The following is a 25,611-nucleotide window of genomic DNA, read 5'->3' on the forward strand; positions in this document are numbered from 1 at the left end:
TAAGTTAAGTCTACGATCAACAATTGAAACGTTGTTTTGTTTTGCTTTATCCAAGAAGAAATTTAGCGAATTGGCGGCAAAAGCTTTCTCACTTTGTGCTCATTTCTAGTGAAATGCGTTAAGAGTTTGGTCAATGCTTGGCTGCGAGTGGCAGCTACAAATTGTAAGCGAATTTTGTATAAAATTTAAGTAGAACAAATTCTAATTTACTTGATTTTCATTTTCTTCTTTGCCTTGCGGTTAACTGGAAATGGTGCTACCTTAAGAACGTAATTTTTTGGTGGTTGTCTGCCCATTGAGAGGCAAATGATTGTGTGTGTTTGTGGTATGTCTGTGTTGAGTGTGGGTATGCCTATGTTTTTGTATAGTATATATATATATCAATATATATATTTAACTTTATATATATACATATATGCATATATACGAAGGTGCAAAATTGAACACGCAGTTTTAGACGTCGATGACGCTGTCGTTCTTCTTCATCTCCATTAGATGCGTCTGCTTGAGCTTCTCCTGCATTTGCGTGAGCATGTCCTGCATGCGTCGGATCTCCTCGTCCTTCTGCAGCAGCAGGCGATCCGTTTCCGAAATGGCCGCATCGAATCCGTTTGTCGAGCTGATCGAGTCGCGCTTCAATTTGCCCCGCTCGCGCAACGCATGCTGCGATATCTGTGAGATGCACTGCGCCCTAAAGTTCTCGTAGTGCACATCCTGCAAAGGCAGAGAGAATGAGTTGGCTGCGCTTCACTCTGCCATATATCTGATGGACTCACCTGTGTGGTATCTTTAAGGTCCTGCATGTGCGTAGATATGAGGAATGTGCGCAGCTTGATGAAGTCGCTGTGCTCGGCGTCCTCCACGTTGACCACACCCCAAGGATACTGACGGCCACGCACCTTTTTGCCAGCCACCTCCAGTATGGTGTTGCTGCCGACAACGGCGAACGGTATAGACGCCTTGAGCTCACGATCCTGCTGCTTGAAGTCGTCGTCCTCATCGGAATCGCACTCGGGAAACTGATACAGCTGTATGTGATTATCCTCGAGATCCTGCAATATGCGCTCCTTCAGCTTGCGCACCTCGCCCTTGTTCAGGCAATCCGCCTTGCCAATGACCAGGACAATGTTAACCTTTCGATGCAGTCGCCGTATCAAATCCAAATCCATCTGCCGCAAGCTGCCCAAAAGAAACGAATTGAATTGACGAGAGTTGATTGATTTGCATGCGGTGGCCCCACTCACCTGTGGCCCCAGGGTGGGACAAAGTACAAACAGCAATGCACCCGATTGTCCTGTATGTTGCGGCGATTCAGGCCGCTTTCATCGGTGAAGTACTGCCGGAACTGTTCATCGATGTACTGGGTGCAGACGCGCCAGCTGTCCTCACAGTTAATCGCGTCGCCGAAGCCGGGCGTGTCGACAACGGTTAGGCGCAATCGCACGCCGCGCTCCTCAATGTCCATGGTCTTCTTCTCGACCCGTGTCGTCTTCTCGATGCGCTCCTCCACATTGGGCAATTGGCGGTTCTTGTAGAGATCGCCCAGAAACAGACTGTTGATCAGCGTCGATTTGCCCAGGCCCGATTCGCCAACGACCATCATTGTGAACTCAAAGCCGCGCTTCACCGACTTCCGGTGCACCTGCTCCGGCAGCGTGGCAAAGCCAATGTAATCCCGATCCTTATCGAACGACGGCGTCTTTGCTGCAATACACGACATAAGGCATAAGCATAACGCGATAAGTAATAAAAATGATTAAGTGCTTAATCCCCCGCGACGCCGCCTCTTCCCCCAACCACTGGCAAGGACTGCATGGGAGCTGCTCCTGTGTGCATCCACCAAGAGCTGAGTGCCAGCTCCATTTGCTCATTAGTGCAAAACAAACGAAATCGCTCGTCCGCTTAGCTCAAGTGCCAACACACACACACACACACACACACACACGCTACACTTCACAATGTGCACGGCTCGCTCCCCTTTTTACCACCTGCCTAAGCATCACTCTGTGTGTGCGTGTGCGTGTGTGTGTGTGTGAGTGTGTGTGTTACTTACACATGGCGCTGTGTGTGGTTTTGTCCGTCGTTGGCTGCTTCGTGTATGTATATATCCAATGCGCCGCCTATTTCAGTATCTAATGGGCCTTGCCTTTTTCTTGGCACTGAGGAGTTTAAATTTAATTTCTAAGTTTACTTTCGTTTTGTTTATTGAAAAAAATCCCCGAGTTTTTGAACACTTTATTGTATATTGTTTTTGGTTTTTGTTTTTTGTTTTTTGTTTTTTCCTTTTGTTGTTATTTTATTGCTTTTCCCGTGGCTGGAACAGCTTCGGCAGGACTAGTCAAGTCACGGAGCTGAACAGAGCGGCGCAGTGGCCCAAGCAAAGCATGCTCCAAAAAAACAAAACTCCTCAAGGGAAAACAGCAACAAAAGTCATGCGAAAAGAACAGCCCATGAAACTTTAATGAGCCCACTTTAACGCTCTCTCGCTCTGTGCCGCTCTCACTAGCCTTTCCTGTGCTCAGGCAAAGCCTAACGGTAAGCTGACCGGCGCTCTCTCTCACTCTCTCACTACGGCTCTCTTTGCGTCTGCGCTGCGCGCGTACGGCTAGGGTGGCTGGGTGGGTGCTGTGTCCATGCGAATCTATGCCACTTGGTAGTTGCAACTAGTTTGGATTTGGGGGTTGCAATCCTCGTGGCGTTACCAGATGTTCGAATTTATACTCACAGAGTATTACTTGATGGAGTCAAATTATATCTGGCAAAGGCTGTGTTAGCTATCGATAACTAATCGATCTAGCAGTTATCGATTCACGCTTTGCAATATATATGTATATGCAGAAGTATATTGTAATACATACGATAGTTATCGATAGATAGTGCTTAAGCATATGAATTTGGACAGTTTTTGGTAGCTATCGATAGTTATAGTTAGCTATCGATAAATTATATAGAACAAATTATGATAATATAAGGCGTTCTAGTTTTTTTCTTATAAATAATAATATAAGGATCGATAAAATATCGATAGTTTATCCATTGTTTTATAGTCAGCTCTGCAATGTATAATATATATATTTATATACTTAAGCCTGTTCAGCTTTGGGTCGTGTGGCAACTCTTTACATTCGGCACCCCTAACGAACAACTGAGCTAAGGGTAGCCACTGCACATTCTCATCCTTGCTGTCCTTTGCTTAATCGAGTTTGGACACGTCAAGTAGGCGAATCTATTAGACAACTCTCAACAGCGTCGCCCACCCTCACCGTTGTGGGTGGCTGATCAACCCTTAAGCGGTACTCAGTGCACTCACTTATCGATAGCAACAACAACGACAACAACAACGCAGGCAAGTGAAACAGAAACCGGAAGAACAGAAGAGAACACAGGATGAAGTAGGAACCCCCACGTAGTCGCCCAGTTGGCAATTAGCCAACAGCAAATCGTGTTTACAACCAAATTCAAACGCCCTTGTTTACAAAGGCGACTCTGCGCTGTGAGGCATAATACTTTAAGGGCTGCTTATGCAACACTCTTGCTCTTGGGAATCTGCTGAGAGTTCAACTGAGCTTTAAGCGTATATAACCATTAGAGCTCTATTGAAACTAATTTGCAAATGTTAAACGGTCACACTTATCACTATTGCTGCTCCTTTGTGTTATCGTTTGTTATCGATAGTTGTTCAGCTAGTTGCCTACTTTCAATCGGCGCTAGATTTCAGCCTTGCGACTCATTGCTCAACAGTACATTTTTCCTTTACTATCAATTATTCGATTTTGTTCGGTTAAATTATTTTCATAAATTTTTAAAATATATTTTTTTATATAATTAATAAATTCTTATTGTTTTTAAATATATAAAAAAATGTATTTATATTATTTATTTATTTAAGCTTATTTTTAAAAAAAAAAATTTTATATATATTTAAAAATAATTTTTCTACAAATATTTTTTTTTTACATTTGACACAAATGCCTTAAGCATTTTTTTTGCATTTAAAATATTTTTTTTTGTATTTTTTTTTATATTTATATTAAAAAGAAAATAAAAAAATAAGTAAATTTGATATATTCATATTGATCAAATATAATTTTGTTATATAGGCTAGGAGTATGAATATGAATTTCTCCCAAAAGCAAGTGAACACTGTTATTCAACAAGACAAATAGAAAAAGAATAAAAACAAAAATTAATTTATTGAAATTAATATATATTGTTCGCACGAACTTTTAAGACTGCCCTTGCACATATCATAGAGTAAGTAGATAAATATATACACTAAGCATTTCGTTCAGTTAGCTGATTCAATCATATTCTTCTTGAATATTCTTCGCAGTGACGCGTTCCAGGAAGCGTATTCCTCAAGTCGTTGCTCATCTTGGACATTTGCTCAATTGTTGCGATATTTGCGCGAAAATAAACAAACATCACATAAAAGACGAAGAAGAAGAAGGCGAATAATGAAGAGGCGAGAAGAGCAGACGAGCAGACGAGCAGACGAGCACTGTTTACTAACGACTTATAAAGACTTGGGCAAGAGGCAGAGATAACTCTTAAGCCGTATATTCGTATCTCTATCTGTATCTGTATCTGTGGCTGTGCTTTTTTTTCTTTTGTTTCGGCATCTGTCGGATAAATGTGCTTTAAGATATATCTATATATATATATATATATATATATATATATATATATATATATATATATGTGTGTGTGTGTGCGTCTACAAATGTCAGCGCTGCTTGGCAAACTGGTTTCAACTTTGCCGAATGCACATTCATTGATTCATTCATTCAATTATTCAATCATTCCATTGCTCATTCCGACATTCAGCAAGTGCCATCTCGAATCTCGGTTCTAATTCGAAAATCAACTCACACTGAATCAGATCTTTATCCAAGGCGCGCGCGGCGCCTTTGCTTGATGCGGGCGTGTTTGCCGCTAACTATGCCAGCCCCCTGCGCCCCCTCATCGCCCACGCTTTCAGCTAGCTTGTCCACATGCGGCATGTTTATGTGGCCGTTGCTTAGAGTTCATACGAAAGTCGTCCCAGCCCCGCCCGCCTTTTAATGCATTCACAGTTCATTGGCTAGACTTTGTCATCGATAGAACTTGCAGCAGCAGCAGCAGCAGCAGACCAACTTCAGTCAAAGGGGCCAGAAGGGGTGAGGCAGGGGCAGAACATTCCCATTCCCATTCGTTAATGGCAGCGCAACATTTGCTGTTAGACACATTTGCTGGAGTTCATGGGTGTCAACCACTTGAGCACTGTGGCCCCCAAATGGGGCTCCACATAACTTTACAGCATTTTACATGCGAATATGTTGGCCATGGTCTAGAGATGACAGCGTGTCACGCATGAAGGGAACTAGATCGTAACTGACTAATAATAATATATGAAAGCTTATCGAGAGCTGTCGAAACATTTCATGTTGAACTATTCGAGCACTTCTAGATATGAGCTTAAGGGAACTTACAAACTGAAGTTATAGATATATATTCAGTTCAGCGCATATTTCTGTTTGTACTCAATCATCTTATGCTTAGATTGTTTGATATATCTTATCAACTTTTAACTTTTTATATAACCTTAGTTAGCTAATATTCTGTACATAAGATAACAAAATATTATTGAAAAAAAACTTTTATCTTAATGAAAATATGTCCCATCTCTAGCTGAAAGGTCTCCACTTTTAGCGACGATCTCATCATTATGACAGCTCATTTGACGGCGCACTTAGCACACACAGCTTCAAATTGAAGACGACGCATGAGTTTTGAATGAATCTCAGCGATGATTCTCGCTTGCCGCTTGCAGCTTGCCGCTGCATCTACATGCGTCTCATGTATCGAGTCTCGTGTCTCAATTTCATGCAATTAAGTTCAATTCGAGCTGGTTGTGGGCCTTACGTGTGTGTGTGTGTGTGTGTGTGTTGCCTTGCAGCGAGGCAACTGTGGATCGAGTGGCTCTTGTTGAACGCACGAGTGCAACTGCAACAGCACCCCCGCATACCGCCAGCCAGCCCAGTGGGCATAGTGCAACGGCATCGATGCCTCGGTTTCGTGTTGCAGCTTTTGAAGTAAACAAACAAAAGACAAAAGCAGCAGCAGCAGCAGCAGCAGCAGCAGCAGCAGCAACAACCACCGCAGATCGCACCACCAAAGGGCCACTCGATGTGCTCCCAATGTTCCATAAATAGAGCTGCAGCACGTTAAGAATTTCGTATCGTTCGCCTTTCCAAACAATTGATGCACGTTTCAAGTGGCTTCACAGCTTCAGCCAGTGAGCAGCCCAACGCCCCTCGCCCCTCGCCCCTCGCCCCTCGCCCCTCGCCCCCCGCCCTACCTCTCTCACCTCGCCCTTCCACCTGGCTTTCCACTCTTCTAGTCTATTGCTAACCTCCGACTGCGCAATTCCTGCGATGCAGATGCATCTGCAGAGGGAATGTGATGTAAATTTCTTGATTTACATTTTTCTACAGATTTCGTTGCATCCAAACTGAATTCCATTCCATATTCCGTTCCACTCAATGCCGCGAATTCCATTCCATTCGTTTCTGCTGTCTCCCATTTGATTCAAGTTACAAATCCTTTTTACATTTATATACATCTGTATCTATATCTATATATATCTATATTTATATATGTATATGTATATATGTATAGATAGCTTCCATTGTTTGCTCATGTGTTCTGATAAAACAGACAGCTATTAGCACATCGTATGTTTTCAGTTCCAGAGCATGAATCAACCTCTATTTATCTATTACATATAAATATCTTTTGTAGTCAACAACTTAAGTCAGCCTACGTATATCGATAAATTGCCAAGGCTGTCAAATGTTGCAGAACTGAACTGTATACATATATAAGGAATGGGCGAAGGTATACAAAATAAATATATATAAAAACTTCGTGTTCATCATAAATTATTTGAGATTTTTAGCTTTTGTGGTATTCAAAAACAAAACCAAATGATCGATAAAAAAGAAATTTAAGGGGTTATCGAGAACATACTGCATATGATATACAGCATAAGATATTTAACATTTCAAGTCTTTAGTTTTTGTAGATAGATGGACATGGCTGGAACGGCTCATTCGCTTTGTTGGACTGCTTTAAGCTAGGTAATATCAATGGCAATGAAAGCTTAACAAATTTCAACACTTTACAAAAGAAAGTTATTGGTCTTAAATATTATAAAAAAGGTCAACTTGGGAAACAAAATTGTATAAACCTGTTTAGGGAAATTTGTTGATCGAATGACAATCTGGGTTCATCAGAAATCCTAATATTCATTTCCTATATCAGATAGAGTTGATTAAGTATTTAGTGATATCAGCTATGTTCCATATTTATATAGTTATAGCATATGATCTATATAGTGAAAATATATATTTTGTTTTTTCATCTGGCAATTGTCTTTTTTGTTGCGAGAAAGCAGTTGACAAAGCTTTTACGTTGATTTACGCTCCAGTTGCGGCAATATTGTGATTCTCTCTATTAATGTTGCTCAGTTACGCCCCCGATCAGCAACGCCCCTCGCTTAGACAACACAATGCAAAGAACAATAACTAACATACATATGTAATCATTTGCCAACTGACACAACAGCAGCAGCAGCAGCAACAACAACAACGACGACGACGACGGCAATTAAGTGTTTATAATGACTTCTCAAAGAGCGGGAGGCAGAGCAGGAGGGAGGGGGAGAGCTAGCGAGCGAGTCAGCAATTGCAATTAGAAATATTAATAGAGCTGAGGAGAGGAAAACAATGTGAAAAAAACTAAAATAAAAACAACAAACAAAACAGCACTAATAATTTGCCATGTTTCTCAAATGTTTAGTTTTGTCACGAAAAAAAGATAATAGTAATAATAAAATAAAAAGAAACAATAAACAATTTGTGACGTCAGCGCGTGACTAAAGTTAACAAAATACCGGCTAGAATATACAAAAAGCTTACAAATTCCTTTATTGAAAAATTGAAAGTATTCCAGCTACAATTGTTGTTTATCTTATCACGTATCAAGCTGCTATACCAATAGAGCTATGCATATACTCTGCATACCACTATATCGTACTCAAATATGGTTCACAATACACTCATCATACACAATCGAATGACTGTTACTATTTAACATTCATTATTAAATATGAAACACTAATAACAATGAGTCTAATCTAACGTATTCCATTGTCTTTAGCGCGAAAGAGTATTCAAACTTCGATATTTTCAAATATTTTTACTGTGATACAACGGCATATCGAATAGCCCAACCCGACGGCCCCTTTAAGGCGACCCCAAAAACAAGAAGAATAAGGAAAATGAAGAAGAAGACAAAATGTCAGCACGAGTGAATCGAACGCTAACAACATGTCAACTACTGTTAGCTGCGGTCACGTTGCCTTTGCCTATGCCTATGCCACTGTCTCTGCCTCCGCTCTGTCGCTGCCTCTGCCTCTACCTCTGCCATTGCCATTGCCATGGGCCGCCACTGCAGTTGGAAGTTCGTCGGCAAACTGGAAATAGACACGCCCACCAAAAATGGGCAGCGGGAGCAGAAACCGCAGCCGCGATCGACGGCTAGTTAAGGCAGCGACCACAGTCGCAGCGCAGTCACAGTCGAAGCTGGAGCGAAAGCGGCTGCGACCGCAAAATGTTGTTGTGCCAAAACTGAAAAAGAAGAAAAGCAAAAAAAGAAAAGAAAGGAACGTAAGGTGGGAGGGGGAAGGTTGCAACAACAAAAGCGCAGATAAACAACTATTTGGACTATGTAATTTGCGAGCTTTTATGGACACGCCGTGTTCAATGAGAACAAGCAAAAAGAAGAAGAACATGACGAAGAAGAAGAAAATATACAAGACAAAGGGAGGGAAAACAATTAGCGGTAGATGAAGTGCCATTAGAACCGTGTAATGTGCGAGCTTTATGACCGCATGGCTCAATTATTTGAATGCACTAAAAGAAATAATGGGATATGTTGCTAACTGATTTTAAAATGACATTAACTATTACATTAATGTTAAAAAATCTCATTTTAAATTAAATTTTCAGTATATATGTAAAGAATTGTAGAATTTGAATTAATTTGTAGGCATATACAGTAAGCACTCGCTAATTGAATGGGATTATGAATGAAATAAAATATTATAAATATATTAAGTATTATTATATGCATACGTTAAAAGTAATAAAAAGCGCATTTAGCAAGGCTTTACTGTACATTTAATATGCAATAATAGTAATACGCAATATATAGCATTTAGCGAGGCGAAGTAAAGAATAAGCATAGTTTAATAATAATATAAAAGCAGAGATTTTAGAGAGGTTCTACTGTACATTCAATATATCCAATGCTAGCAATGCATGTAGCAAGGCTTTACTGTACATTCAATATGCATTAAGAAGACCAATGCGCACTGAGCCATTGCAATGCTTGCATTAATTTATTTATTTGCTTAACAAACTTCAATTTTAAATAAGAGTCAGCTTAAGACTCAGTCTAAGAGTCAGTGCCAGACACAGATTCAATATCTCATGTATAGTATGGATTGATTCACCAATTCACATTCACACTTTTTGGTGAATCACAGATTCACATTAGCAATTCGAAAGCTGCTGTTGACTTCAATCATTGAAGCCTTTAGCAGTGAGTATTACTGTATACAACTCAAATGGTAGATAAATCATTAAAATTAGAGTTAAGAACTTTTAGAGTTGTTTGTTATTTTTCACTCGCTCATTGATGATTCTCTTAAGTTAACGACTGACGTCATTGCTGGTAATTACTGTAATAACTTTCGCAAAGCAGCTTTGATCAGTGAATCAAACAGTTAGTGAGTAAGTTAGTCGATCAATCCTTATTTCTGACTAGTAAATATATATACATATAGAATATTTCCTCTTACTTTCTATTGGTCAAACAACCCTCGCATGCAAATCTACTTACGTTTCGGATAGAGCGGTGGGCGACTGCTTACTGTACCGGCAATGGCGGTGACCTCAGAGTCTGCTCCTGCGCTTCCTCCTCCTCCTGACAGCGACGGTGGCTGCGATTGCGGCAGCGGCGGCGGCGGCGGCTGTTGTTTCATGGCTGCGCTGCCGCTGCCCAAAACGCCGCCGCCGCTAAAAAGGCGACGCTGCTGTAGAAATGCCGTTTTGTCTGCCGTTGGCTGCTTGTTTGTGATTATTATATTTATAACTATTTTTTTTACTATAATATTATCTTTTTTTACTTGCGAGCTATTGTGCAAAACACCGATGCTTCACGTTATACTGAAATAGTTAAATGTTTGTTGTTGACTTTCGGTGCTTATCAGCAACCGAGATAAATGTATGTACATAGGTGTGTGTGTGTGTGTGTGTGCTAATAGCTCTGACTGCTAAAATTTGCAATAGAAGTTAAAGTTAAAGAGCGAGAAGGAAAACATGCATATGTATTTACTTTTAAGGTTTCAAACACACACACACTCACACATACAAACACACACTGCTGCCCTATATTTACGTCCTGCTGACACCGTTAAATGTGTAATTGAAAGCGAATTGCCTTCAATGACAGAGCAACAACAACAATCACAAAACCAATAGCAAACTAACGGTGATTTGGGCAGCTGTTCATGCTGCTATCCTCTGCGCCGCTTCACCTTGACCTACACGAATTCAATAATAAATGAGCGCAACCTGCATTATTCTGCACACATACACAAGCACTTGAACATAAACGAAATTAAAATAAAATCATTCGTACATTTGTTGTTGAACAATTCAAAAAAAAAGTTTAACTATGTATATCCGTTGCACTAGGTTTTCAAATACCTTCCCACTTGAGCAACGAATATAAAACACAACCGACCCGCGGCTAGTGTAACCGACTATTGCTGAAACCAAAATGTGTCGTACTTATATCCAAGCAGAAGCGGCCACACTGCTCATGGTTTAACTCATTGTGGCACTGTTGGGATAGCAGTGAACTTAACATTTATGCTAACTTAACACTGCAGTATTCCGCATTTCAATTATACCAAAATCGGTATATTTGTAATCGATTACGCACAGCTGTTATTTGCTCATCTAGGAAATTTGGCGATACACAAAACAACATTTAACAAATATTCATCGATATATAAAGTGCGTTGTCGGCAACTTTGAACTGCCTAGATTTAACAAAAATATATTTTGTTTTTATAATATAGTTGTCCGTGATTTAGTTGAAATTCTAAAATATGAATTTTTGGCGATTACAATTGCAAATGGTTAAGCTAAGCCGCTTGACAATTGAACTACTACAAAGCCGATTTCAAGCCCATTCGGCATTCATCGCTAAGTCCAAACAGATAACACAACAGATATCACAACAAAACAGACTTTGTCATTGCAGGAGCAGGAACCAACTCAACGACAGCAATATTGAGGGCAGCATGCTAAAATATTTGAATCAAAAGGAGGCCATTAACGTGGACCTGGATCTCTTCAATGAGTACAAGTTCAGTGTGGATCAGCTAATGGAGCTAGCGGGTCTCAGCTGTGCGCACGCCATAGCCAAATGCTTTCCGGCGGACAGATATGAACGTGTGCTCGTTTGCTGCGGCCCAGGCAACAACGGCGGAGACGGACTGGTCTGTGCCCGTCACTTGGCATTGATGGGCTACACGCCCGTTCTATATTACCCAAAGCCGACGCCAAAGCCGCTGTACGAAAATCTCGCTTACCAATGCCAGCGCATGGAGATTGAGACGATTAGTGATTGTCCAAGCATAACGTCCGCTGCTGATAGCTACGATTTGATTGTGGATGCACTGTTCGGCTTCAGCTTTAAGCCCCCCGTGCGCACTGACTTTGTGCCAGTGGTGGAGCTGTTGCAGAAAACAAAGCTGCCCATAGCCAGGTTGTACCACAAACTAAAGCCAACCCGAATCCTGCCTAACTCTGTTCATATTTTTCTCTTGCACAGCGTGGACATACCGAGCGGCTGGGATGTCGAGGAGGGTAAGCTTAACGACTGCGACATGGAGCCAACGCTGCTCATCTCATTGACAGCGCCCAAGCTCTGCGCCAAGCACTTCAAAGGCAAGCATCACTTTTTGGGCGGGCGCTTCGTGCCGCCAGCCTTGCAGCGCAAGTACGAGCTGAATCTGCCCACGTATCCTGGCAATGAGATGTGCCTGGAGCTGTAAACGCCCATGGCATACCCAAGCCATTATGTTAACAATTTTATAATTGATCAAATCCGCAACTAAAGTCTGAGAACGTTAAATTCAATTAATATTTATATATTTGATTAAAGTTATTTTACAGACGCATGGGAGAGGTTGCTACATACAAAGATAGATATATGCTTACGACAAGAGCTGCGCCTACTATTTGTACAGGCGATTGTAATTCTTGCGTCTGCGATCCTCCTCGAAGTTGTTGTTGCGCGCCCACTCCTTTAGGTTGCCTTTGGAGCGCAGCATTGCCGACTTGGAGTCGACGTCACGCATGACGAATGGCGAGAAGCCCGCAATGTAGTCATCATCCAAAGCATTCGTTTTGGTTTTGGCTACACGCGACGGCATCTGGCGCGGCATGGGCTGATCCTCGAAGAGAATGGGATTACGCGAATGCTTACCGCCATGGAAGCGTGGCAGACTCTGGTTCTTATACTTGGCGGACAGCGGGCGTCGCGTATTTATGTGTATCACCTGTTTGCCATTCTCGTCCAGACTGATAGCGACTCGCTTCAGTGTCTTGTTGCCGCAGTTTGGACAGAACACCTTGGTCATGATGCTGGTCGTTTTGTAGCAGGCATAGCAGCGCAGTATGTAGGTGCGCAGTTGCTTGATGATGCGTCCATTGAGCGCTGCTAGCTGCAAGTTAAGCTGCTTCAGCACATTCTGCAGCGCATAATCTGTGGTCATGCACGCCACCGGCGGCACAATGTCTGTTTCCACTTTGCCCTCGAGCGCCTTTTTGGCCTTCTTAATGTTTGAGTGCGTTATCCAGCCATCGTCACCGACGTCGTCGACGTCGTCGTCGTCGTTGATGATGCTAGGGGCATTATTATTTTTATTGCTGCTTGGCTGCTCTTCATCGTCTTCCTCTTGGGGCTCTGCCACCAGAAGATCACAAGTAGCCTGCTCCTCGTCCGCTGATGGAGCACATTTAAGTTTTTCAAATAGCTTGTCTAGCTCCTCCTGCGTCAAATCGTCCTCATCCTCATTCTCATCCTCGACAGCTTCATTTGTTACTTGTTTGCTGTCTGGACTTGTTATCTGTTTGCCTTGTAGCTGCGCTTCAATGGCTTCCTTAATATGATCCACATTTTCGCTGCTTTTATCCAGCTGTTGATCATTGTCATCTCCTGAATCGTTGACATCTTCATCATCGTCGTCGTCCTCCTCTTCGTCGTCGTCGTCGTCATCATCTTCGTTTCCCTCGGGCATGTACCAGCCGACAAGCCGTTTATTGTTAACATCCTGCATCTCCTCTGGCTTGTCCTTAGAGGCAATTACCTGGGAAACGACTGGCTCGTTGCGCAGATGCTCGGTGCCCAGAGTATCCGCCTCCAGCTCGTATGTGAGTGAAATCACTTTTAAGTCAATGCCAGACAAGCTAGCATAGTCGCCGGTTTTCTTGGCAAACTCTACACAGTGCTTGACGCTCTCTGGACGTGGCTCGCGCACCTGCAGATCAAAGGGCAGTACGCAGAGGCGGCGTATCTGTCGCTTATTGCGCACCTCTGCCACCACCTCCGGCACGGTTAGCACATTATCTGCGTATTCCTTAACGAACAATAGGAAAACACGTCAAATATTTTCTTACATATTAAAATATGGCACTTACATTCAGTGGCACCGCATTGATAAATGCAGTCGTATCCGCTACAAGATATTTAATTTTTGTGCTATTTTCACTCATTTTAAGCCGTTCATTAATAGCCAGATGAGCCTACACTGCGAAGAAAAACAAGTTTTATATTTGCACGTGTTATGCTCATGGATTTGACAGATTACAAGGTTGTACATAAGTTAGAGCACCTACTGTTTTGCTTTGGAAATGTACGTCATGTCAGTAAACACAACAAAGTGCGAGTTATGTAAGTTGCAAGTATTATCAATATATTTAATTAACGTGAGGCTATTATTGTATGCACAATAAGCATTTGAATTAAAAGTATTCTTCATCAATAAATAAAATGTATTATGTTAAGCCATTCTGTAAACGTCACAGAGTTTACCATAAGTATTTTAAAAACTTCGTACAGTGTAACCTATACAGAGCTATCATACTGTGATTCTGTGCCATCTCCAACTGTTATCGCACATGATTGCTTCGCTTAGCAGTCGAATGTTAACATATCGATACAATATCAACATACTCAGCAACGTTCATCTCTAGTTTTCAAGCCAAAAATGGCGAAGTAAGTGCGTGCTCTTTTTGTTGTTCGGTTTAGATTTTCTTGTCAATGTTATAGACCGCACAAAATTATATAAAACCGCATTAAAGCAATTTAAAAAGTATGTAAATCAACAATCGGTCTGTAATTATCAGCAAAGCTATTTAAATAATCCTATTCGCGCACGACTTCCAGAGAATTGCAATTTGAAATATCGTCAATGTGGAATCAGTGGCCAGTCGCTGCGGTGCCAGCAGCACCAATGGCCGCACCGCCGCCTCAACCTGCCATACCGCCTCCACTGCCAGATGCGCCTCCGCCGCCGCCACCGGCAGATATTGCAACAACCGCAGCTAATGCCCCTGGCGTAGTCACTGCCGGACAATACATGGGCGCGGGCGCAGTTCAATCCGCTACCAATCCATATGAACAGTATACGTCCGCACAGTATGCGGCAATGACGCCGGAGCAGCAGTACGCTCTTCAGCAGCACTGGCAGCAGTGGCAGACCTACCAGCAAGAATACGCCAAGTGGCATGCACAGTATGGGGAGCAGGTAATTTGCTCTTATATATTTACTTGATATGTATGCTGACATTTTGAAACGATTCCATGTATGCAACAGTACAAGCGGGAAATGGCAGCGGCGGCAGCTGTCAGCACTGTGCCTACGCCTGCACCGGTCGCAGCGCCTATAGGACCCGTTGTGGGACCTGTCGCTGCACCTGTGCCGACGGCTGTGCCTGGAATTGGGCCAGTTTATCCGCAAACAGCGATGGCTCCACAGATGCCAGTGCAGCAGCCACTTCAGACTTACTTTCCGCAGCCGCAAATGCAGCCAGCGGCGCCCCAAATGCAGCCACCGGCACAGTCGCAAGCTCAGATGCCTGCTAAGATAATGGCTCAGCCGCAGATGTACAATCAGCCGCCACCGCCACCACCGCAAGTCTATCAGCAGCCACCGATGCACCACCAGCAACATCCGCCGCCAAATCAATGGCAACAGCCACCGCCGCCGGCGGCCAGATTCAATCACATGCCATCCGGTGTCTATAATCAGCCGCCCAATCCTGGGGAACCCAGCATGTTTCCCAATTTACAGCAGCCACCACCCACGTTCATGCAACATCCTCCGCCTTCATCGTCGTCGGCTAATCAGGTGGATGCTAATTGGTCAAAGGGGCCACAAAGCAAGGGCAGTGGGAACATGAATGAAACGGAGCAGCGTCAACGCTGGGACGGGCCCCTACCGGATGTGGGACAACAGCAGGGCACAGGCCGGAACAATCGTTGGCAAGGCAATGAGCCCAGTAACAATAACATTAACAGTAGTCAAGGCGCCAATAAGTCGGGACAATTCGGAGGCCGACGCAATTGGCAAAATCCTCCTGGCAACAGTAACAATAACAACGTCAATCGGAACAATCCATTCAGCAGTGCGCCTCAGGGACATTATGGCTCCGACGATGGTGGCGGTAGCTTTGACAATGATTCGCCAGGATCAGGACCATCTAACTCGGGCAACTTTGGTGGCTCGAGTAGCAATTATGGTGGAAACTATGGCAATAGTGGCCCCAGTCACGGTTCAGGTGATCATTTTGGTCCATCTAACTTTGGCAACAACCACAATCGGCGCAGTGGTCGATGGGAGCCCAATCGGTCGCATCAAAGTGGAGGCAACTTTGGCCATCCACTCAACAGCAACAATAGCTTCAATGATGATGGCTTCAATCGCTCCAACCAGCAGAACTTCAATCAGCAACAATCGCACCAGCAGCAACAGCAGTCGCGTGCACCGGACTTGGACGAGGCCAGCTTCGATCGGCTGTTTAATCAATGGGAGAAGCAATTCGAGGATTGGAAGCGTGCCAATGCGAATCATCCAGATCGCGATGAATACCGACGCTATGAGGAGGAGTTTGAGAAGCAAAGACGCCGCATTGCCGACCGTCGTGAGCAAATGCGCCGCCGGCGTCAGGTGCAGAATCCCAACCAACAAGCACCACAGACAGCTCAAAGGCCACCATTTCATCAGGAACAACAGCAAGCGAGAGCCAGAGGCAACTCGGAGGAGGCCGAGGGCTGTTTCGATGAGGAGCATTTCGAGCGCACGCGCCAGAACATGAAACAGCAGAATGACATGGAGCAGCAGCAAGAAACTGCTAATGGGACAAATCAAGATGAGCCCCACTACTATTCGCCAGAGGCAGAAGTGGATGAGAAACCGATTCAGCAGGACTTACACGCTAGCAAAGAGCTAGAAAGCTCGGGGAAGAGTCTGCCATCGAAGGCGATGGCCAGCCAAAATAAGTTTTCAACACAACAGCCACATGATGTGGATACAACAACAACAACAACAACAACGACAACAACAACAACAAATCAACCAAATAAAGCTAATCTACTGGGCAAGCGTAAAAATAATGCCGGCGGCAGCAGCACCAACTCGACCCCAGCCAAGCAGACCAAACAATGCAAACAGGAGAAAATATTAATAATTTCATTGGACGATGATGACGACGAGTTGGCTGGGGCACACAAGTCGGCGGATAAGGAGCCAGACCCAGCCAGCGATACGCCCATGAAGAACATATTTAAGAAAAGCGATGGCATACCGGGACTTGATTTTATTGCCGATGGAACTGCTGCGGCGCCTGCTGAATCGTCGCAGCCGAAGGACACGGATGCCAATAAGAAGATACCATCGCTGTTCGATGTGGTCATCGATAAGCCGGGCATATCGCCGCCAGAGCGCACTGGCAACGACTCAGAGAAGGAGCCGCCAGCGCCCGTCGGCGAAGCTCTGCCAGATAATGTTAGCAATGTGCTCAAAGATCCCGAGTTTATGAACAACTTGTCGCAGGCTCTGGCCCAGGCGCAGGGTCGTGATCGGGAACCACAGCAGCAGGAGCAGGAGCACGAGCAGCAGCCGAGCTCAAATGAGCACTCCGAAAATGCCGGCAACAACAAAGGCAACAACAACAACAATAACAATAATGAGGACAACGATGGACGCGCCCTGAGCTTTGCCGAGTGGCAGCGCAAGAAGAACAACCAGAAAGCTGGCTCGCAGGAGGAGCAGTCGAACAGTATGCCGGATAATGGCGCTCGTGATAGTTTTGGAAAAGGTCCGGGCTCCGGCCCGAGTCCAATGGGCAATGAGCCTGGCGATCGGTGTGGATTCGGTCCTGATCAACGACCACCCCAGGGACTTGGACCCAATAATGGCTCGCCGTTTGGACCTGCCGGAGCGCAGGTAATGGGACCGAACTTCACAGACTTTAGTGGCCCGGGCGGTGGCAATTGTGGACCCAATGGTCCGCCAAATGGACCCAATTTCGGGGGGCCCAATTTTGGCCGTCATGGACATGGACCTGGACCGGGACCAGGGCCATTCGGTGGCTATCCTGGACCCAATGGGCCATTTGGACGTAATTTTGGTCCCGGAGGACCAAATAATCCCAATTTCAATGGACCCGGACCTCACTTCAATGAGCGTGGACCAAATTTCGGTCCGAATTTCCGTGGCAATGGACCCGGTAACGGTCCCGGCCCGGGTCCATTTCGACCAAATTTCTGCGGCCCGAACGGACCGGGACCCGGTCCAAACTTTGGTGCTCCCGGACCGTTCGGTGGCCATGGCGGACCGAACTCACCTGCAAACTTTGGTCCGGGGCCCAATAATCCAAATGATCGTCACTTCGGACCAGGACCCAATCACCCAAATGACTGCAATTTCCGACCCAACAATCCAAATTTCAACGGGCCCAACAACGGCAACAACAACAACAATAACAACAATAATAACAACAACAACAACAAGAAAAACAATTTCAACGATAATCCATTCAGACGCAACAGCGGAGCGCCAGCCCCCAACTTCGACGATGGACCCGGCTTCGGTCCACGTGGCAAATCACAGCTCAATCACCAAAAGAACTTCGGACAGCAGCGAAACAACTTCGGCAACGGAGGAAACAACAACAACAACAACAACAACAACGACAACAAGCCTTGGCCTGATGGGTATGTGTCATAGTCGTCTTTAATTTAATGTCTTGCCCTGCCCACCCAGCCAGTCTCTCTCTCTCTCTCTCTCTCTGTCTCTCTCTCGCTCGTTCTAACTTATGTCATATTCATTCTTGCGTCAAATAAAGTTTGATGAATCAGGGATAAATCCCTGTACAATATTCCGTCTGAGTGTGAAAAGGAATAAATTTAGCGTAAGCCCTCACTTTGTCTGTCGTGCTATGCCCACAACGTAGTGCTCTTGAGTTAGTTGGGAGTACGAAAGGGGGCGGGGTAACTCAATCACCTCAATAAGACACCTTCAGACAGACATTTGCACTAACACGTGTCCTATGTGAATCTCTGATGTTACTTATCGACCTCCAAGTGATATTTACTGATGATATGTCGTATATCTAGCTATAACGAATATACGAATACTTGCATAAAGGTAATCTGAGGAATATGTATAGGTAATCCTCAAGAGTGGGCGTTGTCATTGTTTTAGACTGGTCCGATCGACTTACAAATCATTTTCATAGTTCTTTCCATTTGAACTGAGGGAGATGGGGATCTGCATAGAACTCGACGAGAAACAGTTTCATTCATTTCTGATTAGATGAAACCACACACCAAATAGTAGTTGCCCCAACCCCCAATACAAATTCTTAGTGTTCTTAGTATTAAGTAAATCGAAAAGAAAATTTGAAAACTTGTTTATCATATATCATGACCGAGTCTAAGAACTGAATGTGTTTAACGTCTTAAATCTGATCAACTAAGTGAATTTCTATGCTTGCTTTGTCGGCACTTTTTTTCTGTTTATGATTTTCCCATGTCCTAGGCTCACTAGTCGGTCGCCGTGACAATATCTCAATGACCAAGTGGAATTGAGTGAGTTGAATGTATGATAAGAATATCTCTGGAAAGAGCCCCACTAGTCGACCCGGTCCTTTAAGTCTGCTCTCTTATACGTTTTCTATGTTTGTAGCTCGTTGATCTCGTCGTTAATGCTGGAATTTCGATTCCTTACCCGTTTTCTCTTTTTCTCTTCTACTTTTATGCACCCAAATATAAAAAACAATATATAAAAACTAAAATTTAAATTACAATCAATCAAACCAACCTCACAAAACAAATATATTTATACTACAAAAATCAAATGGCATTGCTCTGAATTTCACTTGACTGAATCAATATATATATCTACATGCATATGTTTGTGTGTATATATATAGCAATCGACCGTTTCGTGGTAGGGGTGACAACTCCAACAGGAGCAATAGAAACATGCAGCAGCAGCAACGCGGACACAGGTCAAGCTAGATACGTGCCCTTCTACTCGATTCTCACAGCGCATATCTAAAATACACAATCTATGTCTATATGTAGATTAAATTATATATATATATATATATATATATATACTCACACACACACACATTGCGTGGGCCCCTCATTAAACGAATCAATGTTAAAAAAAAATATATAAACGAAAACAAAGGTCTATATCTCTCTGCCAGCTATTTTATACACATCTCTTATGTATGTATCAAATCTCTTAACTAATTTTTAAGATCTCCAAATTTTGTTTGTTTTTATTGTAAAAAAGAAATCGATGAATTTAGTTATTTAAAATTGGAATGAAAATTTTTGGGATTCTAGCGTCATTTGAAGTCAGGAATCGCATATTGAGTTCGACGAATTTCCCATGTATCTAGCATAATTCATAATTATATAGACATATAGTACAGAAATGCCTACAGTTACGCAGAGAACACATTGAATACGATGAATGAATAAAATGGTTTTAATATTACATCCAATGCTGGCGTGCATTTTCATATTACACCACTCGAAAGGGCCTAAACATTAATAAATTTCAGAATTTGTCCGAAATTGTATTTCTCGTGCAGTCCGATTCGGAGTCAGAAAACGTGTTGCTATAGTTGGCTAGTCTTGATAGTAAGAATATTAGATATGATATCATCTACTTTTAGATTGTTTACCGTATAAAATACGTGCGAGGTCTGCTCAAAAAGTACCGCGAATTTGTTGTTATCAAATGCCACAATTAAGTCAGCTCATAACTAGATATTAGATTAGAATTGGATTTGCTTTTTATATTATTTTATAATCAGCTATATCTACTTTGTCCGCTTCAAAGAGAGTCCCGTCATGTCCGTTCTTGAGGCCAGATCTGAGAAGTTGAGCCTAAACACTCAACCCGTAGAAACTCAAAGTTCGCGATACTTTTTGAACACATCTCGTACCGAGGCCACGCCCCATCATATTGGATTAATCTCCCCCGAGCCGAATGAACTTCCCAAGCTGCATCGTCTCCCACAGCCACGTAATATATGTCTACACAATTCTTATCTCAATTCCTAACTGAAGCACCAAAGTTGTCTTAGTCATGTAAGCACTATTAATACAAACATCGAATATTTGAAGAGTTGCCAAAATATAACTTGTCTCCCACTATTACTTAACACTAATTGACAAAGCCGCCAACTGCAAGTCCCCTGAAGCATTTGGTCTGCTAATGAAGTTCTGGTCGTGGTCCTTTGTCCGATGTTAAGGGGCGAAATGTAGTTAAGAGTTCTCAATCTTAGGTCTGGGAAATGTAGCTGATTTTGTCTGTTTGCCAAATCAGGTCTGCTGTGTCCGCTTCTCATTAAGAATATATATTTATATATATTTATTTATATATATATATAAATTCCCTGAAAAGTCTGCTTATTCAGTTATTTGGTTTACTGGGCTTGGATAACCTTTAAAAATATCTCGTAAGAGCTGAAGATAAAGTTTGCTTCAATTGATTATACTATACTTTGGCCATATGCTGATCAGAATTTATATATATATATAAATAGACTTCGGTCAGCCGATGCTATACGTTCTGTAAGCTATCTAAAACAAAAGGAAATTGAGCTGCCCGTGCCCAAGGACTCAGAGCCTCGCATTCCAGCCCATTAACTGATAAAGCTACAAATTACTCTAATTTCTCACCTGACATCGACCCTAACTGAGCCTGGCTCTGACCCTGCCTCTGCCACTGCCACTGCCTCTGCCTCCGCCTCTGCCTCTGCCTTGTCTCTTGATCTGTAATGTAAATATCTTGAAGCTACAATTGCTTGCCCCATGACAATAGCAATATATTTGTAAAAGTTTAAGTGTTTCTTTCTGGTTTAAAATTAAAAAAAAAAAAACAAAAAACAAAACAAAAAAAAAACAAACCAATTAAAAAACAAAACAAATGAACAACAAACTGCAAAACGAAAAAAAAACACGAACAAACATAACCAAATAACAAATAATTGATAAAAAAAATGTTAAACAAACCCAACTCGACCCTGCGTCATGCAACGTTGCAGCGCGGAGCAGACCGACAAAATGCGACCCAGCAACGAGCCCGTCTATCGGCCCATGAAAGTGTTTGACTATCAGAACAGCCGCAACACCGCCGCCAAGGTTATCGACTATGGCCACAAGTCGGCCGATGGTGTTGCCACTCGGATGGGCGCTGTTGGCCCAGGAGCGAGCACAGCTCTGCCGGACTTTAGACCTGGACTTACCATTGACTATGGACATGCTTCAGCAACTGGAACGCCAAGTGTTAGGCCCATGCATCGAAACACCAGCCTTAATTCTAACAACAACAACAACAACAGCAGCAGCAGCAGCAGCAGCAGCAGCAAGAAGAAAAACAAAAAGAAGAATAAGAATCGTCAGCGCGTCATGCAGCAACAAGTTTCGGATGCAGTCATGATGCCCGACACTGAGGTAGGTATCCGGCTAACCACGCTGCAACATATCCCACTGGGCAAACATAATGTCATGTATCTGTATATATATATATATCCATTAGTTGAATGGCCAACAGCTAGCAGTTGGCAAGCTAGATGATCTTGAGGACATATCCGACGGCGAGGAGTAAGTTGCACATTGATTTATCAAAAGTCCCTTTTAGCTAATGCCAACTTCAATAATCAATTCAGTAATCTAACGGACGCAATGCACGCCGAATCACCACCGCCGCCACCGCCACCGATGCTTAAGCAGCCGTTAAACAAAGAGCAGGTGTCACAGAAAGCTTATCCAGCTAATCCGCAGCTTCGTTTGCTGAACGAACCACCCGCCGCTCTGTTCCCATCAACGGCAGCGGCCAATCGTCAGATACCGGAGCCAGTAGATGTCAGTTGCTTGGAAATAAATATTCCAACTAATGAGAATCGCAATACTATATCCATTGATGAGGTGCTGTTGCCACCGGGTCGTTTAACGCGTCCGAAACGCATTTGCATTATATTACGCGGACCGCCGGGCTGTGGCAAGTCGTATGTGGCACGTTTGATCAAGGAAAAGGAACTGGAAATGGGCGGCGCCAGTCCACGCATACTCAGCATCGATGATTATTTTATAATTGAGAATGACTACGAAGAGAAGTGCCCGAAGTCTGGGAAAAAGGTGAGCCTGGACAGACCATAGCTTGAACATCTGTCTTGATGCCTCTTTCGTTTACAGATACCGAAAAAGGAGATACTCTATGAGTATGACGACACCATGGAGGAGACATATATGCAATATTTGATAAAGTCCTATAAGAAGACGCTTAGTGACAATCTCTATGACTTCATTATTGTTGACTGCAACAATAACTCGCTCCGTTCACTTAACGAGTTCTATTGCAACGCTAAAGACTCGAATTTTGTGGTACGCAGCGCACAAACACACACTCACACACACTCTCTCTCTCTCCTTCCCTCTTTGTCTTTCTCTATCCTACTCTCTCTCCCTGTCTCGCTCAAATTGATGCTGATGGTTTTCCTTTTCTAACAGCCCTATATTGTGGACATGCACTGCGATTTGGAGACGTGCCTGGGACGCAACAGTCATCAGCGTAGCGAGCACGATATACGTGCTGTGCTGGACAATTGGTGTACCACGCCGTTGCACTACATCAAGCTGGATGTATCGTCGCTGCTGGAGAACGTTGTTGAAATGGAAGATGTAGAGAACATGGCAACGGTAACTATGCTGCTGTAATGCAATCGCGGCCCACCACGACTCACAGCTCACGTCCCAGTCACGACGGCGCCTCACTGCTGCGACACTGACCATTTGGCTGGCCACCAGCAAATTTTGTGTATATATGCGTGCGTGTTGCGTGTGCGTGTGTGTGCGTGAGTGTGTGGCACTATGTCGGCAAACTCTACATAGTTCATAGTACATATATTTATATTAACATTTATATCTATATATACATATATATACATATCTATATAGTTGAATTATATATTCGAACAGCTGTAGTCTAAGCACGAGTATAATTTAGTTGGCAATGCTAAATTTAGGCACCTGCCCACAACAGCTCTTTAGTCTAAGATTCTCTGAAACGTACTTATATCGCAACATGTTTATACATATATGTGTATGGCATATATATAAATGGCATACATGCGTACATGAATGCTGTATGCCATACAGATTGATGTAGCTGTATATCGTTAATATGCATATGCACGGCAATACAATTACAGAACTGTAAATCTGATAAATACAAATAGAATTGCGTTGTTGTACCAAAATATTAATCAATTATCGAAATACCCGCATTATGAAATATTGAATTCAGTAACTAAGTAAATGGCTATTGAAACGCTGGTCAAGCAAACTGCTGTTGATTTATTGCGGCTTGTTCTTTGCAGGATGATAATGCCAATAGCGCCGAGCCTGCGACCGAGGAGGGTGTCATCACCGTTGCCAATGCCGCTGGCGATGCCGCCGCTGGGGCCGTTGGGGCCGCTGCCGCTGCCGACGATGAGGACAGCAACAGTGCTGATGCGGCCAACGATGTAAGTGTCAGCAGCATCAACCATATAATGGTTAATTGCTCCCACTGTGGGCATAAGCTCTCTGCTCTCGTGCTATGTGCTATGCTCGATGCCTGTGTGTGGCCGTTGCTAATATTAAATATATATATTTTTTTATTGTACAATTTCCTTGACATGTGTGTTGGTTGTGTAAAGTGCGGCTTTCTGAAAAGCAAGTGGGAAAATGATACCACGGAGGACAATCTGGGTAAGTGGCGTCAAATTAAATGGAACTCTCCTTTTTTATTTATAGTTTGTCTAATATTCCTCAACTTTTGCTCTTTAGCCCGTCTAGATGGCACGAAGCGCCTAATGCAAAAGCGCAAAGCCGCTAGCATGGCTGACTATTTGCAACTGGATGAGTGGGAACCGCCCACAGGCAATTCCAATGGCAAGAAACGCGTAAGTGCTAGATGAAGGCTATGTACAAAGTATTAGCTTAAAGCTCACATATATGCATTGTAGGTACGCTGGGCAGACATTGAGGAGAAACGTGCACAGAAAAAGATGCGTGCGATTGGCTTTGTGGTGGGGCAAACTGATTGGAAACGCATGATGGATCCCAATGCGGGAAATCGTGCGCTCAACAAAACCAAGTACATCGAGCGCGTGAACAAGCGGCGTTAATCTAATCAGGTTCCATTCGATCCAGTGAGGATCCAGGCAGGTCGCACCAATTGAGACATGATGTATACAAATGTAATCGGATATGCCTATAAACCCATGCGACCTCATCTACTTTGATTTTTATTTATATTGTTTTTTAGTTTATTTTTTTTTTCACTTAGTTTATAGTCAATAGTTGATTGTATGCTAGTTAGCTGGCCAACTTTTGTTCACAAAATGATTGCATGCATCTAACTGTTGGGCACTCGCGTGTCCAAGCTGACAGTGTAAAGCAAACAGACCAACAATCCGCGATTTGTGCTCAATTTCCGAAACATCATGCACGACATGTATGTATTGTATTATCATTACATAAATTGTATACTATAGTTAGTTATTAATTATGTCAACGCTTAGGTTTGAATGCATTTAGAATCGAAACAGAAATCAACCTATTTATATATTCTCATTTTTTCCTATGGTTACTTATGAATGTAATTGTTTTTCTTTACCTTTTTTTTAGTTATACTCTTTAAAACTCATGCATTCAAACAATTTAAGGAACAAAGTTATTTATAATAATGTAGTTTATATATATGTACAGAGAGATATAAGCGAGTTTTATGTGTATATTAGTCGCGTTTTAACATTAGATTTTAAGACAAGTGAACTCTTAATATGTAAAATGTATTATCTAAATGAAATATATATATATATTTTAATTATTATTAGCATATAAATAGAT

The 25,611-nt window shown here is 42.9% G+C and overlaps 4 protein-coding genes across 10 annotated transcripts in view; 2 read left to right on the forward strand and 2 right to left on the reverse strand.

The window, feature by feature from the left end:
- The window catches only part of LOC111596171 (septin-5), an 11,283-nt gene extending 389 nt beyond the window's left edge, over positions 1-10,894 (reverse strand). Inside the window, exons 1-6 of one of the 5 annotated variants that reach the window (XM_023310265.2) lie at positions 10,750-10,894; positions 10,235-10,274; positions 9,949-10,171; positions 1,245-1,704; positions 777-1,179; positions 1-714 (exon numbers count right to left, since the gene is read on the reverse strand). The exon at positions 1-714 is cut by the window's left edge and continues 389 nt beyond it. In XM_023310265.2, the coding sequence (XP_023166033.1) occupies positions 454-714; positions 777-1,179; positions 1,245-1,704; positions 9,949-10,090 (1,266 nt within the window). In that variant the 5' untranslated portion in view covers positions 10,091-10,171; positions 10,235-10,274; positions 10,750-10,894 and the 3' untranslated portion in view covers positions 1-453. Of the gene's footprint in view, positions 715-776; positions 1,180-1,244; positions 1,705-2,053; positions 2,202-9,948; positions 10,317-10,598; positions 10,728-10,749 lie in introns of those variants that run through there. The other 4 variants (XM_023310266.2, XM_023310264.2, XM_030224174.1 and 1 more) reach the window with 4 other exon arrangements.
- A 232-nt stretch (positions 10,895-11,126) lies between these two features.
- Positions 11,127-12,264, forward strand: LOC111596162 (NAD(P)H-hydrate epimerase). Its single transcript, XM_023310254.2, has 2 exons — positions 11,127-11,886; positions 11,953-12,264. The coding sequence occupies exons 1-2, from the start codon at positions 11,225-11,227 to the stop codon at positions 12,173-12,175; spliced, it is 885 nt and encodes a 294-aa protein (XP_023166022.2). The 5' UTR covers positions 11,127-11,224; the 3' UTR covers positions 12,176-12,264.
- On the reverse strand, positions 12,251-13,980 carry LOC111596161 (RNA-binding protein NOB1). The gene is made up of 2 exons (XM_023310252.2): positions 13,824-13,980; positions 12,251-13,762 (listed from the first exon to the last, which is right to left on the reverse strand). The coding sequence occupies exons 1-2, from the start codon at positions 13,896-13,898 to the stop codon at positions 12,359-12,361; spliced, it is 1,479 nt and encodes a 492-aa protein (XP_023166020.2). The 5' UTR covers positions 13,899-13,980; the 3' UTR covers positions 12,251-12,358.
- Positions 13,981-14,393: 413 nt separating this feature from the next.
- On the forward strand, positions 14,394-25,313 carry LOC111596167 (uncharacterized protein DDB_G0283357). 3 transcript variants are annotated; one of them, XM_023310259.2, is made up of 12 exons: positions 14,394-14,497; positions 14,572-14,932; positions 15,002-18,402; positions 21,762-22,170; positions 22,256-22,320; positions 22,386-22,854; positions 22,912-23,100; positions 23,227-23,415; positions 24,096-24,242; positions 24,417-24,468; positions 24,547-24,662; positions 24,726-25,313. In XM_023310259.2, the coding sequence occupies exons 2-12, from the start codon at positions 14,597-14,599 to the stop codon at positions 24,885-24,887; spliced, it is 5,535 nt and encodes a 1,844-aa protein (XP_023166027.2). In that variant the 5' UTR covers positions 14,394-14,497; positions 14,572-14,596; the 3' UTR covers positions 24,888-25,313. The 3 variants fall into 3 exon arrangements, with proteins under 3 accessions (XP_023166027.2, XP_030080032.1, XP_030080033.1); XM_030224172.1 differs by lacking the exons at positions 21,762-22,170; positions 22,256-22,320; positions 22,386-22,854; ... (1 more) ...; positions 23,227-23,415; positions 24,726-25,313 and having other exon boundaries at positions 24,547-24,628; XM_030224173.1 differs by lacking the exons at positions 21,762-22,170; positions 22,256-22,320; positions 22,386-22,854; ... (4 more) ...; positions 24,547-24,662; positions 24,726-25,313 and adding an exon at positions 19,623-19,753.
- The last annotated feature ends 298 nt before the right edge of the window (positions 25,314-25,611 follow it).

Source organism: Drosophila hydei, unplaced genomic scaffold (assembly GCF_003285905.1).
Source record: "Drosophila hydei strain 15085-1641.00,03,60 unplaced genomic scaffold, DhydRS2 tig00000379-arrow-arrow-pilon, whole genome shotgun sequence".
NCBI lineage: Eukaryota > Metazoa > Arthropoda > Insecta > Diptera > Drosophilidae > Drosophila > Drosophila hydei.